This window comes from Cornus florida, unplaced genomic scaffold (genome assembly GCF_030987335.1).
Source record: "Cornus florida cultivar Cherokee Brave unplaced genomic scaffold, ASM3098733v1 CherokeeBrave_3.0.0_Hap2_Chr07, whole genome shotgun sequence".
Lineage (NCBI taxonomy): Eukaryota > Viridiplantae > Streptophyta > Magnoliopsida > Cornales > Cornaceae > Cornus > Cornus florida.
In genome coordinates this window covers 17,411,660-17,427,922 of record NW_026775577.1, presented here as the reverse complement: position 1 = coordinate 17,427,922, position 16,263 = coordinate 17,411,660, and the positions used below count along the sequence as shown (strand labels likewise).

Genomic DNA, 16,263 nt, shown 5'->3' with positions numbered 1-16,263 from the left:
AGAAAGCAAGAAGAGCACTCCCATATGCATATCAAGAACTCACCCCTTCACATCTACTTATTCAACATGAATTGTGCTCAACAAATTTGAGATGACTGATATGCAGATCTTAGTTCAAAAAACATCTCTAGTTCAGCAAAATTTCTCAGACAAACTCGAAGTTTCGACAAATGGAAAGTCAAGAATTGGTTAAAAAAATGTAAGAGCCGAAAGAAAAGTTCATGTTTTAAAGTATTGAGGGCAGCCTCCTTGTATTATTTATTACTTTATTAGTATCACTACATGCTACAAATAAATGTACAGCTGAACAGCCAAGCTACTCGAAGAAAAAAATGGATTAACGCCATTGTTACCCAGAGAACTTTTAGTTAAATTGAAGCATTAACAGATGCAGAGCAAGATGCTTCTAAAAAATATTATTGTACAGAATGTTAAAATGTATAAAATTGCCAGGGAACCTCACCATCGCCAATGCAGATAGTCGGTCACATGATGATCCCTTCTTGCAATGTCCACTCCCATAAAATCTACAAAGTCCGTTGCCCTTTTGGGTGAAGACCTAGTATAACCGCCACCTCCTCTACCACAACTACCACCGAATGATGATTTCCAGCTTCATGAAGACCACTCCTACTAAAATACTAAAGAGCACCATCTCCTGGACCAGTAAATCTCATATCACTAGATTTTCGCTGGTTCTCCCACCCTACACTCCCAGGTGAAGCAATCCAATCCATGATTGCATTTCCCCGTGGAGTCTCCAGACCAGTTGCCCAATCCATTTTCGTAATTCCTTGATCTGATCCTCGCCAGCCCAAATCCACATTTATCTTCATTGTTCCCCAACCAGTGTCCGTAGCTTCTAACCCTGCAGTCTGAGTAGTATCTGAATCGAGAATGTTATGCTTCATGGTAGACGGTGCCAGAGGCTGGATATTAGAACCAGCATTGCAATGCATAACAGGGACATCACCAAACCATGTCTCTCCCTCCCCTTGTGCACTTGTAGAGGAGTGCCCACCAGACCTCTTTACAGGATCAAGAATATCATCCCGAGATGACCCAAGTTTTTCATCTGTCATAGTCGATTGAGAAGGTAATTGTATACCACTAGTGGAGCTAAAAGCATTACTTTTTCCTGGATTGTGTGTAGGGCTTGACACCTCAATGGAATTAAAACAATCGTCTTTAGAATTCTGCATCAATTCTCCACCACAGTTAAGCTTCGAAGTAGGGGAAGTCAAGCCGTATTGGGACTCCATTGCATCTACTTCAGCCAACAGATCTGAGACTGATTCCTCGGCCAAAGTGCTAATTTCAATGGGCTCGGCATCAATTGCCTGCCAACTAGATGGGGGAGAATAAGCAAGTTGCTCAATCTTTGATGTAGGGGTAGCAGCATGATCACCAAACACTTCAGGTGGTTTCAATGAAGTGACAGAGACGACACTGGAGTCTAATTCCTCTACAGAAGATTTTGCCGGAGTAGCAGAATATCCATCCCATTCATCAGCTGTTTCAGGAAGTTGTGTTCCACTGCCAGCCACAAGACTAGAAGCACTGCTCCAACTAGGGCCTGAATCTTGATCAAGAAAATTTGAAGACACGGATTGCTTGTTTATAGTAACCCGACCTTTCTCGTTCCCAATGCTAGATTTTTCTGTAGCATTTGGCAGATCCTGAATACGTGACTCTTGATCAGGAGCATTTGACGACACAGACTGCTTGTTATCAGCAGCCTGGCTTTCCCAATTCCCATTGCTTGGCTTCTGTGTGCAACAAGGCAGTTTCACGAAACCAATTTCACGGTGCTGCTCTGATGAATCTGTTGATTTGGTCACATAAGCAAGATTGGAGCTAGAATTCTGGTGGGTGGAAGAAAAATTTACAGGCAAAGGTTTCCAGTTCTGTCCAGAAGATTGGCCTGGATGGCCCCAACTATTACATTTGTTCTCATGACTATGTACACCCATAGTTTTAAACACTGCAGTCCCGTGTGAATTCCAATTATTCGGACCAGAGTTCCATCTTTTGCCCTCTAGATCTCTTCCTTGATGTGTCAGATTTCCATGTAGACGCCCAGACAATGTGGATGGGAAAAGCTGACTATGTACTTGGGGCAGGTCAGAAGATGGATTATTACACTCGGATGAGTCACAGCATTGAGAAGAATTTCCAGCCTGTAAATGTGAGCAACAAGTAATGCTCATAGTTTCATTGATATCACTAGAATGTGATTTTGCATTATTGCTGTTACAGCTTCCCTCACTTTGTTTACTGTCTATAATAACTGTATTCATACTCCCACCCCACCTGCCATCACAACTATATAATGACACATCTTGCTTATCATTTACACCCGATATTCTCATACCGGGTGGGAAGTTTTCACTCATTCTCCACTCACGCAGCTGCACCATAGAAACTGGTTCTTGAATTTTTCCATTTGGGTCTCGATAGTGCCACAATTTGTCTTTCTCACTTTTGTTAAGAGATGGTGCCATTCCAGTAGAGAGAGGTGCAGTTGAAATTCCTGATGCAACCCCAGAAAATGAACCGGACCTCAACACAGCTTGACTATACCGATCACCAAACGCTGAACCAGCAGAATCAACCTGGTCTCCTGGTTTCTCTAAACTATTCGACCCGCACGAATCTTTTCTCGCATCCAAGGGATGACTTTCCTTATCAGGGTAAATTGAATTACACGTGTTCCTGCTTTGCCCACAGGTCATTGAAACTTTCCATGCCTTGCCACCAATATCATTTGAAATATCACCCCCTTTTCGTGGAGACACCGAACCCCTTCCCTTTCTACCAAATCCAGAATATGATATCACACATTCATCTGCATATACAGAAATAAGAGTAACCATGAGTAGCCATATTTGAAAGAAGGAACAGAATGAAATTAACAATTGACAGATTTAAGTGTCATGTCCACGATGCAATTCAAGGGACCTTTTTTCTTAGCATTAAGTTCTCCAGCATCTTCTTCAAATTCATAATTTGGATCAGCATGTACTTGCGGAATTTCATGCAGTCTGCGCTGAGGTTCCTCAGGTGGAAGCTGTAATTTCTCTATACACTCTCTAATCGTGGAACTTGTCAAGGAATATCAGCACATATCCAATTATATTCGTCTAGTAACAAATAAAAATAATAGAGTGGTTAAGTATCGGATATCACTTGCATCATTTTCAGTACAATGAAATCAGTAGTTCATCTAATGGTAAGTTCCTATCTCTACCAAGCTTAGCAATATTTTGTATAATTAACATGCATTGTTATTACATACGTGCCTTACTTACATCAGGCATTCCCTTATATTGCACCTTGCGCTTAGGCTTCAAAAGAGCTTCGGTACTTTAGTGCGCCTTGGGCCTTTATGGGAGGGGCAAACTATTTACAGACCAAACATTTGGCTTTTATTTGTGCAAATTGGATGCCCTAAAGATTTGAACCCACACTCAATGCATAAAGGTAACCTTTATGATAGAATAATAATAAAAATAATAATAACAACAACAATAATAAACAATCATGATTTATAATAGAGAATGCTGGGCAGTCGAATAAAAGAATATCAAACAATTTAAAAGAATAGTTCTTAGAATAGTAATGAGACCACCTATCCTAGAGTGTTGGGTGCTAAAAAACAAACAAGAACAACACATTTATGTAGCTGACATGAAAATGTTGAAATGGATGATAAGAATGACTAGAAGAGAGGATTGTACTCAAAATGTGAGGAGAAATCAGGAGTGGTACCTATTAGCCCTAATATAAGAGAAAGCACAGTTAGGTGGTTTGGATATGTACAACATAGACCCATCGATAGGCCAATAAGAAAAGGGTAGTTTTCGTAGAAGGAAAGAGGTAAAAAGGTTGACCTAAACTAAAATGGGACAAAGTAATAGAAAGGACTTTTAAAAATTAAATATAATAGGAGAAACAGCTTGTGATAGAAAATAATTGAAAAAGATAATTAATCTGGCCAATCCCTTCATATGGGGTTAAGGCAAAAATGATGATGATGATGAATGTTGGGCAGTCATGAAAAAGAAAATCCACAAAATAAGCATATTACCCATAGCTTGAATGAGAGAATTGATGAATCTAATGGAGATGCAAGGCAAGCACAATTAACAACAATTGCAATTCTAAGAAGTTAAAGCACACCAATCAAGGACAAGATGAGAGTAAATTGAGAAAGTCATGGTTTGCACAGTTGTGAGAAGTTATACTTTCCCTACGTTATCACTTATGGTAAATCCCCCAAACCCCAGCAAAGGAACGCAGACACTTCATTCTAATTTAAGTAGTATCATTGAGCGAAATTCCATGTGGACATGGTCATGGAAGAGAGGTATGTCTAATTCAACTGTATAGACTGAAATAAAGGGCGCCATCTTAAGAAACAAATATCACTAGAAGATATTCCACATGAACACTAGGGTTTTTGGACCAGATCTAGCTGTATGGACTAAGATATACCTACATCCCACATATGCATTACCTAGAAATAGCATACAATGAAGACTAGTTGAGCTCATTGCAGCAGATTCGATGGTACACTACCATCAGAACATACTTCATATATGCTTGTCGTGGAGGAATCACACCCTAAACCAGACCAGCCTAGGTAGACATTTGTCCTAAAATGGTAACTATATCAGGTGAAGTCATTTGTCATACAAGTATAGCACCCATTGTTCAGTAGAAAAGCATGGAAATTTTTACAATGCTTTCTTTTGCTTTTCAGATCATATAAACTTGTTTAATACAGATCTCTATCTCCTTTCAGATAGAGATGCAACTTCTGGCTTTTTTTTCTCCTCTCTCCCCTGGGGTTTAAGGTCCAATATTATCACATCTGACACAAAGTTGCTCAACCCAATAAACAAGCAATCAGTCACATTTAAGGTATTAGGAAGATCAAAATACATGCCATCAACAAAGGATATTCTTTTTTGTGCCCCTTTTCACTCTCTTTAACACGAAGATGATTGCTCCGCAATATCTCTTTTTCCAGCCACTACAATTACAAAAAAAAAAAAATTAATAAATAAATAAAATGATAACATCCACAGCAGCAATGCAAGTCCCGAGACCAATTCTCACAGTATCCAATGAAGTAGATATACTAAACCATGACATCATAAAAATGAAGGCAAGATGGGTTAAATAGAGGAGTGCATCTAGTACATCGTACGATCAACATCTCCCATTAAGATTGAAAGGGAAATTCTAGAAAATGTATATTAGACCTGTCGTTCTTTATGGAACAGAATGTTGGGCAGCTAAGAAACAACATATGCACAAAGTGAGTGTGGCGGAAATGTGAATATTCAGACGGATGTGAGGCAAGACAAGAAATGATAAGAGTTAGGAATCTAGGATTCATGTACCCAACCCCAAGCAGTTGTAAAACGGCTTTGTTGAGTTGAGTAGAGTATACTAAATTATGCAATAAATAGGATCATTGTAAGAATTTAGCAAAATTGGAAACCAACAACAATTGATATCAACTTCGCATCAGCATAATATGTTGTGTTTATGCATTACAATTAAAAGCTGAGAAATTTACATCATTATGTCTCACTGCCTGAAGAAGTGCCATTGCTTTCTCCTGTATGTCACCCTACAACCAAGGATGAATCTTCTTAGCAGAATACGGTAAATACATATATACTTTTGATAAAATGTAGAAGACATTAACATGTACTTACCACAGTAAACCATTTAACAAGCCCACATTTTATGTTATGCTGTAAATATCTGCATTCGTCCTGGAAACATAATGATGCATCAAAACCTAAACAAAAGGATATCTTATGACGAATGAATTCAGTGCGTAAAATGGTGCACACGTGTATATGTTCAACAATGCTTCAGATTACTACACCTACTCAGACAGTATTGAGCACAAAATTGTTAACGACATTAAAGCGCTCAGAATAAAGGACAACTCAACAAAACCTCATCCAAACTCACCTTATAAAGGATGTTTAATTAAATCCCCAAATCATAACACAAAACAGATGGCTAAAGATATAACTGATTGTGTAAAATCATATAGACAACGTTGCTGACTTTAACCACATGGTAACTTTGGAATTACATGTACAAGTCATGTTTTAAGCTCTGTAGCTGTAGTACATAACGAGCAAGATCCTTTTTAAATTTATTTAGGAAAAGAATACGAATTCTAGGATGAAACTGTTTTTCTAGGCATTAATTGGGTGTTTTGGGTGTGTGTGTGTGTTGGGGGGTTGGGGGGGGGGGGGGGGGGGGGGGGGGTGGTAGTGCTTTATGAATGAAATGTATCCTGTATATCTTCGTGTTTTCTCTCTCTCTCTCTCTTTCTTTTTTTTTGGCAATATATTTCATGTTGCAGCAATACACCATGCCAAGGCTAAATTTCAGTAACACGGTATATATCAATACCTTCCAATAAAGGGGGAAAAAAAAAAAAAAAAAAAAAAAAAACCATTTCGTTGTCTGAAGACTGGCTTAGTCATCTGTAACGAAGGATAATCAAAAGGGGGATGTGTTAAGTTCAGCACAAGTCAATGTAACAAAGTGCCTCTAGTTTGTAATGTCATAATGGAATTTTGTCAACTAAAAGAGAGAAGTTAAAAGATAACCATAGAATAAGCTAAATATAAAATCAGCACTACTATATATCACATTGTACTGGCACCACTGGGCTGTCAAGAAACAAAACATACATTTTTATCATTTTCTAAATAAAGAAGGTAAAATTAGTATATCCAACATGGGGATGTTGATATGAGTTGCAATATGGATAAGATAAGAAAAGAATGTAGTAGCGAGAAGTTAAACCGGTATCAAACTAGGATAGGTTAAGTCATCTATGATACTAGAGCCATTTGTATCAGAAACCAATGAATGCAAAAGGAATTAATAATACAAAATATGCACGTGTAGTATGTCGGGAACAATTAGACAAGAAGACATGCCATACAAAACAATGATAGGTATACCATACAACAAATAAACATCATGCCACTTTATGCAAGATTTTTATGACAATTACTTTCGATAAACTTATTGAAGAAAACACTATACCAGAAATGTGACAAAAATCTATAACAATTAGCCAACACAGAAGCCTCAAGAACTCATATAGACACTAAGTGATATAGCAAGCACAAACTTCTTGATTTCATTTAAATTAGACCTATTAAGACGGGTGGCAGCAATCAGCAAATTGCATGTAGTTACAGAAGCAACATTCCGACTATTATCAGAAAATACTTAAGGTAGAAATTTGTAATCAAATTACCGTTAAGAATCAAACAAATATGAAACTGGGAAAGTAGAAGATTTATTCTGTTAAATACCTCAGAGAACTCTTCATTTGAAATTGCATCAATTGATACAGTCTCTTTCTTATCTAGATTCAATATTTCAAGCATGACATCAGCCGTCCTTTCACCAAGTTTATATGGTACAGCCACTTTACTTGTACCTGTACGAAAAATATCAACACGTCCACGATATCAGACCAAGTATTATTAGTCTTTGTTTTATCCCCTTGTGATAATAAGTGTGATTTAAAGACTACAAAATTGTTCAAAGAACTGCAGCTTGTAAAAGATGTGCAGGTATACCTACAACTTGGACAAGCCTATGCATATCTTGCTTCTGGTCACTATTGGAAATTCTTACTCGCACAATCGAGTCAACAACCTTATCGTGGAACTTTTCATTATCTTCAATTAGAGTCTCCATCAAATTACGGCGCACGTAAATCAAATTGACTGTGTGAACATCGATTGTGGCATATTTATCTACACTAATTTGTGGTCCTTTCTCTTCGCCCTCTTTACGGGGTCTACATTTCATATCTTTTCCCATCATCAGTATGTTGCCGTTGTTACTGTCAGCATCCACTTGTCTTGCAACAGCATCATCAATGCTTTCTTGAATAATAGGCTTACTAGCTTCGTTCGGGAAATCCTCTTTTATATGAAAGTGCAACTCAAGAAGCTTTAGCATTTCAAAATAATCCACACATGATTTCTTAAACAGATTACTAAGCCTCGAATCACATATGATTTGACTTTCGCAACAAGGATCACGAAGATTGTTTTTCTTTATATATTCTAGCAAAAGAGCCTGGACAGCAAATTGAGTTAGAACTGATGTATCACCATTCTTCATGTGTGCAACAAACTCCAAAAGCTCTTTAGAAGCCCATTCTGTGCAACCAATCATAATTATGCCTTTGTCACTATCTAATTTACCCATGCTCAAAGTGTCCTTTTTGAGGAACTCTGGATGTTCCTTGATCTTTCTTCTTTTAGAACCATTTGTCTCCTTGCGTACAGATGAGTTGTCTAAAGCAGAACCTTTGCCACCACAATGTAAATTTGATGATTGCCGCTTGAAGGCCATAGTACCAGCTCCTTTCCAGGGATTCTTTGCTCGAATGAGCTCATTTGAAGTTAAAGATAGCTTTTCTTTCAAGTATATCCAGTATACCTTGAAGAGGTACTCCCAGCTGCTCTTGTCATCAAAATCTACTTGAGCCTGCACAAGTTAAACAAACAAGAATAAAAATGGCAGAAGCAGAAAGCCAAAGAATTACAATCTAAACATGATACACTTCTGAACCAAACCATAATTTCAGTAGGACAGTACTGATTCAACATCAATCCCTATCCAGTAAATCCATTAAATTTTCCAAGAATAATGTTATTTCTTGTGGCATTCTTCCACTTATAAAAATTACAACCACCACAGTTATCCACATGACAAACCCTCATCGTTTCACCATATTCTTTTTATTTCTCTTCTGATACACTAGACACTGCATGTCTGTGCTGAAATCATTAACAGTATTTGTCCATGGAACTGTTTCATTTCTTATCTGTTGAAGATTTACCGGAGGGATAAGCGTAGGAAAATCCTCCAGTATTGTCGTTCTTTCCTATTATTGAAGCTTTACCGTTACTTGAGGAATCGGGGAAAAATCCTCTCGTATTGATGTTGTTTCCTATTTTCTAACTCTTTCCATTCTCGTAATTTCTTCTCTTATATAAAGGAGCCTTCACCATTGTATTGTGAATGAAAAGAAAGAGTATAATAAAAGTGATGTAGCCCTTTGGGCTTTGTGTGCCGTGGATGTAAGCCCTAGTTGCTGAACCACGTATATCCTTGCCTTTGTATTCTTCATACTTTGTTTATTTATTCATTTTTAACATGGTACCAGAGCAGACAAGGTTTTGTGTTCATTTCTCTCTTTTCATCTGAGCCATTTTTGGTTCTTGTCTTGGATCTCCGGATCCATTTTTATTAAGGTCATCTTCTTACACCTGTTCATCAATTGAGGCTGCTGCTACTAGTCTTGGATCTCTAGATCCATTTTTATTGAGGTCATCTTATTACACCTCTTCATCATTTGCACTTGCTGCTACTTGTCATCTAAATGGCAAGTTGGGTAATCAATGGAGTAAAATCCTCCAGCATTGATGTTCTTTCCTATCATTGAAGATTTACCGTTACTAGAGGAATCGGTAGAGAAAAATCCTCTAGTATTGATGTTGTTTCCTATTTTCTAACTCTTTCCATTCTCATACTTTCTTCTCTTGTATAGAGGAGTAAGTAAAATACATAACACCAGCTGGGTGTTACCAAGTCAATTGTTGTGAAGAAAATGTCCATCTTCACCATTCAGACACTCACACCCCCCCAACCCCCCCCCCCCCCCCCCCCCCCCCCAAAAAACCCCAAACAAAACAATTATATATATATATATATATGTATGTATGTATGTATATATATTATTTGCTACCTAGACCTCCTTCAACATGGTTGCTATAAAGTCACAAAAACAACCAGTTGATAGTTCTGGCTGTTTGAAAACACCACTGGTTAAGCTAAACCAGAGTGGAGAACAATTTCGAATGTTGGAACTAGGAGAGAAATGACACAGAAAAAAAAGGACCTTAACCAGCTTCAACTCATCCCAATGATGAAGAGCTTGACCGAGCAGAGAAAACACAGCCTAAAAAAGCCAAATAGATAAAATTTTACATACCGTTTCCTTATTTCCTTGCTCATTATTTTCAATCAGCAAAATAGTTCTCATGCATGTTGTGCAAAAGCCTTTGTTCCCTCTTATACACACGTAATCGGCATCTTTGGTGCATCCCTTACACAATGAATATGTGCAAGTGTAGCACATATAATGGGCAGCCTTCTGACAGCTACTACATATATGCCAACCTGAAATGTATTCCAACAGCAGGAAATTAAAAATGGAGAAACTTTACGAGTGTTGACATTAATAATTACTTCTTTTATTTTAAAAAAATAATAATAAAAAAAGAGAGTAACTAAATACAGATCAACAACAACTGGCAACTGCAAGAAACAAAACTCAGTAATAAGCCAGATCATGCAAGCTACAAATTGACATACATACAATGTTACATTACAAGGAATGACAATACCATGCATCTATAAACATAAAAAATAAGGATAAAATAAGGAGTAATTCAGAAACAGAACTCAATAAAAAGCCAGATCATGAGCTACAAATTGACGTGCGTACAATGTTGCATTACAAGGAATCACAATACCATGCATCTATAAACATAAAAAGAAGGATAAAATAAGGAGTAATGCAGGCATTCAAGTCTATCAAGGAAAAAACTAACAAATACCCAAGAAAATATTCCCACGTCATGGACTGAAACATTAACCATATTGACAACACTCCGTGACATGACACACAAAGAACCACAAAACTTCAAAAGATCTAGATTTTAATAGGAAATACAAAAGATAGATGATCTTAAAAGGAAACAGAGTACCTTTTAGAAGACAACACCACCATTATCACGAAAAATGATGCAGGCCTTTAATAGTCCAACCTAAAACCTAATTTGACAATTCTCTTAGCATTTGATTGATTTTTTCCATTAAGAATCTGGGTATGATTTTCTTGGAATCCAAATTCGCTCCAACTCAATAAAGTCTTGTCCCAACTCCTTCAGTTACATGAACTACTCTATAAAGCCATAACTCCAATTAAACCACATGCTACCACATCTTACCTCACTATCCTTGCACATATTAATCTTAGTCTTCACTCTCCCCTGTCATTACCTTTAATGTTGACCAAATTACTCTTCCTCACTGGTGCGATTATTGTCTTTGCTACACCTATTACTTTCCCTTATTTATCACCAACAGTGTTACTTCCACAGTCCCTCAAATATATTAATTTTTTATTTTATTATTTCCTATATTACCACACATTTAGGCATTCAGCTCAATATACGCATTGCGGCCACGCTCATTTCATGATCATTTTTTTAGTCGCCCATCATGGACATCCCATAAAGCATGGCTTTAGATAATTTTACTTTTCAATTGAAGAGGTTGATGCCGATCACATAATATGTCAAAAGCACTTTTCTACTTGATCCATCTAGCTTTAATTTTATGCACCACATCATCTTCAATCTCCTCTTGCTTTCACAAAATTATTTTCCTCGGTATCTCTTTACCTTTGGTTTTACGACATCCGCAACAAAAAATTGAGAGGCCAATTCCGAGACTCAACGATATATCAGTGAGTCCTAAAATTCACGTGAGAACCGGCCTGTTCTCACATAACCGACCGATTCCTAATGCCAAACGGCCATTATGGCCAAGAACCGGCCAGCTTTCTCACAGAGCAGGCCAGTTTAACCGTGAATTAAAATTCAATGCTTGAAGGCCCGTTTCTCTCATAGAAACAGGCTATTCCTTCTAAAAATGAAACTTCAATGTGAAACTCCCTTGCGATGCTTTTAAAGCCACTCCTTGCTCACTTCTTCAAATGTTTCGATGTGGGACAAGTCTAAGGCTTAGCTTTTAAAGATACTCTTTGCTCACTTCTTCTTCAAAAGTTTCGATGTGAGAAATGTCTAAGGCTCTAAGCCTCATCAAACAAGGATAGAAAAATATAAGAAGAGTCTTAGAATGATTTTTTATTGTTTTTCCCCTAACCCCAGCAAAAGATTATACTCATTCAAAAATAAATAAATAAAATTAAAAAGATCTACATCTATTAGAGATGAAATCCAATGAATTAGAAGCAAAAGCTGTTAGACCTGCTTAAATGAGGGACTCCTTTGAAACAAACAAACTCACAATTTGTGATATGACAATAACATGGTATTATTATTATCCCTTAATTCCTCTATGTTCATCTATGACATAAAAAGTGTAAACAAAGTTAAATGTTGAAGTATTCATTTACGAAATTTTTAATTGGTTGAAAGAAATCTTTGAGTTGTCACCCATTAGTCATAGCCTTCCTTGTTTTGCCATAAAAAGGTGCAACCTAATTCTTTCAGTTCTCACAAGAACACTAATGTGATGAAAAACACACCTTCGATGACACTTCACGGAAAGGAATGAAGATTTTCAAATGGAGCGGAAAAGCGTCATGCTGGCAATCTTGAGGCATTGAAGTGAATCTAATTATAACATTGTTTCTTTTCATATTCTTAATAAACACCATATAAAGGAATAAATTTAGTAGATGCAATCTCCATATTTATTTTTTGTTTTTAGTTTACACGCATTATATATGGAGTGAATTTTCATTTATTTCAAAATTTAGTTTATTTTTGTTAAAAATTAGTAAGCCTTTTTAATAATGCTATTGACTTATAGGTTATTAGTTGTGTTAAATGATCTTCGAGAATTCAATAAAAATCACTAAAATTCATTAAATATCCATCTTTATTGAGTTATGGTAAAAAGTTGCATATAACTGCAATTTAAGCACTATGTGCGAGGCCAAAAAAAATTCACGACTACGATAATCAATTCCGTTAAGTTATGCCAATACGGGTCCAATTCCGATACACTGCATCCGCGACTGCGAATTATGCTGAAAATACATTCCATATATTCAGTTTTAATCCTACTTATCGCAAGGCCTCTTGATTTTAGAGATTATCTCCAAACTCTAATTTATTTTTATTTTTTTCTCTTTTTCAATTTCAACAATCAAAATAACATTCTAAGCAAATATCATAAACTATAAAACGTCATCTTGAATGTGTTTTGTCAGTTCATTCACAACTAAAACAAAAAGATAGTGCTTTGATGCCGATCCCTAATACAAGCCTATCAAGATTGGAACTTCACTCGTTTCCCCTCTAGTTATTTTTATTGGAATCCCAGCTCTATCATGCATGCCCTTGATCGCGTCAAAAGTATATTCTTGCCCATTTATTTTCTAAAATTCATCATATTACATCTCTAGAGACCCTATTATAAGTTTCCTCCAAATGCATAAAAACCAGACGAAGATAAATATTAATATTCCAGATCAATAATCTAAACATGCTATTGTCGCAGAATACCAAAGGAACCTTTCCACCTTTCGCTGCATTTAGGGTCCAATATAGCATTTTTTTCCCCATTTTTTGAAGCACCCAAGATTGATACAACGCATTGCTTAATTAAAACCCTCAATACTACTCAAAATATTGTAAAGTTCATGATCATAAGGAGTTCAGTAAAGGCTTTACCTTATCGTCCGCTACCAAATGCAATCCTCCTCCCTTTTTAATGTTTCGGACGTGTTGTGTAAGAATAAGACACTATACACTATATTTATGATGAGAGAGGAATCATATTTCATTGGTCATTTAGTAACCCAACCTAACAAGTTTCTCAATTAGAGCAATATGGTGATAGCACTACCATACTGGTAAGTAACAATCAATACAAAACACATCTCAAGGAGATTACTATTAGTCTACTAGTGTGCCAAATGAGGGATATCCATCTTCTGGTTGTGTATTTAACTGGGGTACATTCTTGCTCATCCACTCAAATCTCACAACTAGCTAAGATAGAAGTTTCCAAGTTCGGATCCAACTCAATCGTCAAAACAGAATGACTGCTTGAATCCTACTTATATCCTTCCATCCTCAAGAACAGCATCATATTTGAGTTGACGCATGAGATAAAACAGCCACTGCTCAGTGGGCTAGAGTCTGAACTTTTTAACCGTGAACTGATGTGTTGAACACCAATATTCACCTAGTAAGCAGCCCAAGCTGGAGCAGGGTGGAGGTGGTTTCTCTTCAAGAGGTTGTGGTTGAGAATTTGCGCAACATCCAGTGTCTCCAGACTAAAGTGCTAATGATTGTGGTAACTGGAGTAGCTCTAAAATACTAGTAGTAATAATGTTTGCATTGTTGGCAACCCATAGGGATGATTCCCAAATTGCCATCCAGGATGCTAACCACAGCTTGAACTGCCAGCCACACCCAATACAACAGTTTTCCAAATACAGTTGGCCTCCTCCGGAAACTTCCACAAGGAGTAATGTACACCATTAGTTTGCATAGAAGTAACGTACACCAACAATGTCTACATAAATCAGAGACATAATAATCAACTTTGCTCCATTGGCATGTCTTACTCCACACGTATGGTTTCTTAATGTAAAAAATTAAAAAATCGTAGGTGGGTTGTTTTTTTATGGGGCATTCAAAGATTGATAACAAAATTTGGATGGTTTTCATGACATTTTCCATACTTTTCCCAGCATGATCACTCCTCTGGTTTAAATCTCTATTAATACTTCCTAATTAATGTTAACTGCCAAAGAAAAGCAAAGAGGAGTTGATCATAGTTACCTGAAGAAGAGACAAAAGTGGTTTCCGCAAGAGAGAAATGCGGTTCAATAACCATAACAAACAGAAAGAAATTGTTTGAAATAAAACTTGCAGAAAAAATTAATATAAAGCATTAGAAAAACTGTAGGGTAATCACAGTATAAACATTTTTACAATAGCTAAAGAAATCATGCATCATTATTGAAAAAATGGTTTCAAGAAAATAGAAAAAATATATATAGAAATCATAGAAGTGAACATTTTGAAAGTTTTAAGTTTCCTGAACATTGCCATTACATTTCCTGATGGATTCCACTTGATTTTCTTGAAAGAGTCATCCCAGATCGCGAGATGAGCTTCCAGAGAAACAGATTTTACCCATCAAATTCGATCCTCGGCGACTACTGAATGGGCCTGTACAACTTCTAGGTATATGTTGCCAATTGGTCAAACCTCTACAGCATTGTAAGATGGCAATGTTCTAAATTCTTTACCATATCATCCAAGAGAAACAGAACAAACTGACACATATGCCAAGAAATATTGATTCACTCAAAGCAACATACCGCAATTCCATCGAGCCTTTGATCTAAAGAATGCCTCGTCGCGCTTAATACAAGTAGTATGGTATGCCTTAGGACAGCCCCTAACAAGCAACAACCCAAAAATGGAATCAACAAACAAGGTACTCAGCCGATTGACTGTTTAATTATCACTTTGAAATACCTTTCACAATCATCTGAGCAAATGCCACAACAATTTTGCTCTCAGAAGCAAAAAATTGCAAAATTGCTTTAGCTAAACAATACCTAAGTCAATGGAATAACAAAAAAGGTAGAACGAATTTGGCAGCAAACTAAAGCAAAAACAGATATTTTCTACAATTAAACAAAAAAAAAAATCCACTCACCGGCGATCGCAAAGCACGAGACTTCCACCATCGAAACATATAAAGCAGACGTCCTCTTCTTCCTTCTTCTTCCTCGGCGGCGGCGGTCGTCTCGCCTGAACCCTCGGCAACAAAGTCCGCCTCCTCTTCTTCCCGCCCCTTCCTCTAGCGTCCCCCTCTGCCTTCGCAGCTGAAGGACCATCCCCATCACCGGCGACAATCACCGGAGCTCCGACGATCTGCGAATCATCCATTTCGTGAATTGATTCGTGTAAAGCTTCATCGGAAATTGGGTTCTGAGCTTCCATGTGGGTGGTGCAGTGGGGTGAAGCCGAATTATGGTCTTCCATTACAAAAACCCCAGATTTCGGAATTGGGGTTTTGATTGTCGGCACATGGAGATGAGGGAGGTGATGAGATATATGCAAGGTGTTTGACAATTTGGCAAAATGGGGTTGGGACAGGTGGAGTTGTGTGAGGTGAGCTTTCGGCAACACGAATAACACACACAGGAGAGAGGAGAGAGAGAGTTTAGAGAGAGACAAAGGAGAGAGAGAGAAGGAGAGCGTCAAACGCGGCTGGGTGGGGAATTGTTTGGTATTGGGAACACGTGAAAGGGCTTTTGGGCAGTGGGAGAAAAGTGAGTCAGAGACGTCAAAGACCACCACCAAAACACGGACTGGGGCTCTGTCTCTCTCTCTCTCT

At 37.4% G+C, this 16,263-nt stretch overlaps 1 protein-coding gene across 1 annotated transcript; it reads right to left on the bottom strand.

The window, feature by feature from the left end:
* Positions 1–218: 218 nt before the first annotated feature.
* On the bottom strand, positions 219–16,263 carry LOC132266624 (zinc finger CCCH domain-containing protein 44-like). The gene is made up of 10 exons (XM_059767551.1): positions 15,580–16,263; positions 15,236–15,315; positions 10,073–10,260; positions 7,641–8,562; positions 7,371–7,498; positions 5,733–5,792; positions 5,591–5,644; positions 4,968–5,038; positions 2,962–3,098; positions 219–2,848 (listed from the first exon to the last, which is right to left on the bottom strand). Exons 1-10 carry the CDS (start codon positions 15,906–15,908, stop codon positions 642–644), a joined length of 4,176 nt encoding a protein of 1,391 aa, XP_059623534.1. The 5' UTR covers positions 15,909–16,263; the 3' UTR covers positions 219–641.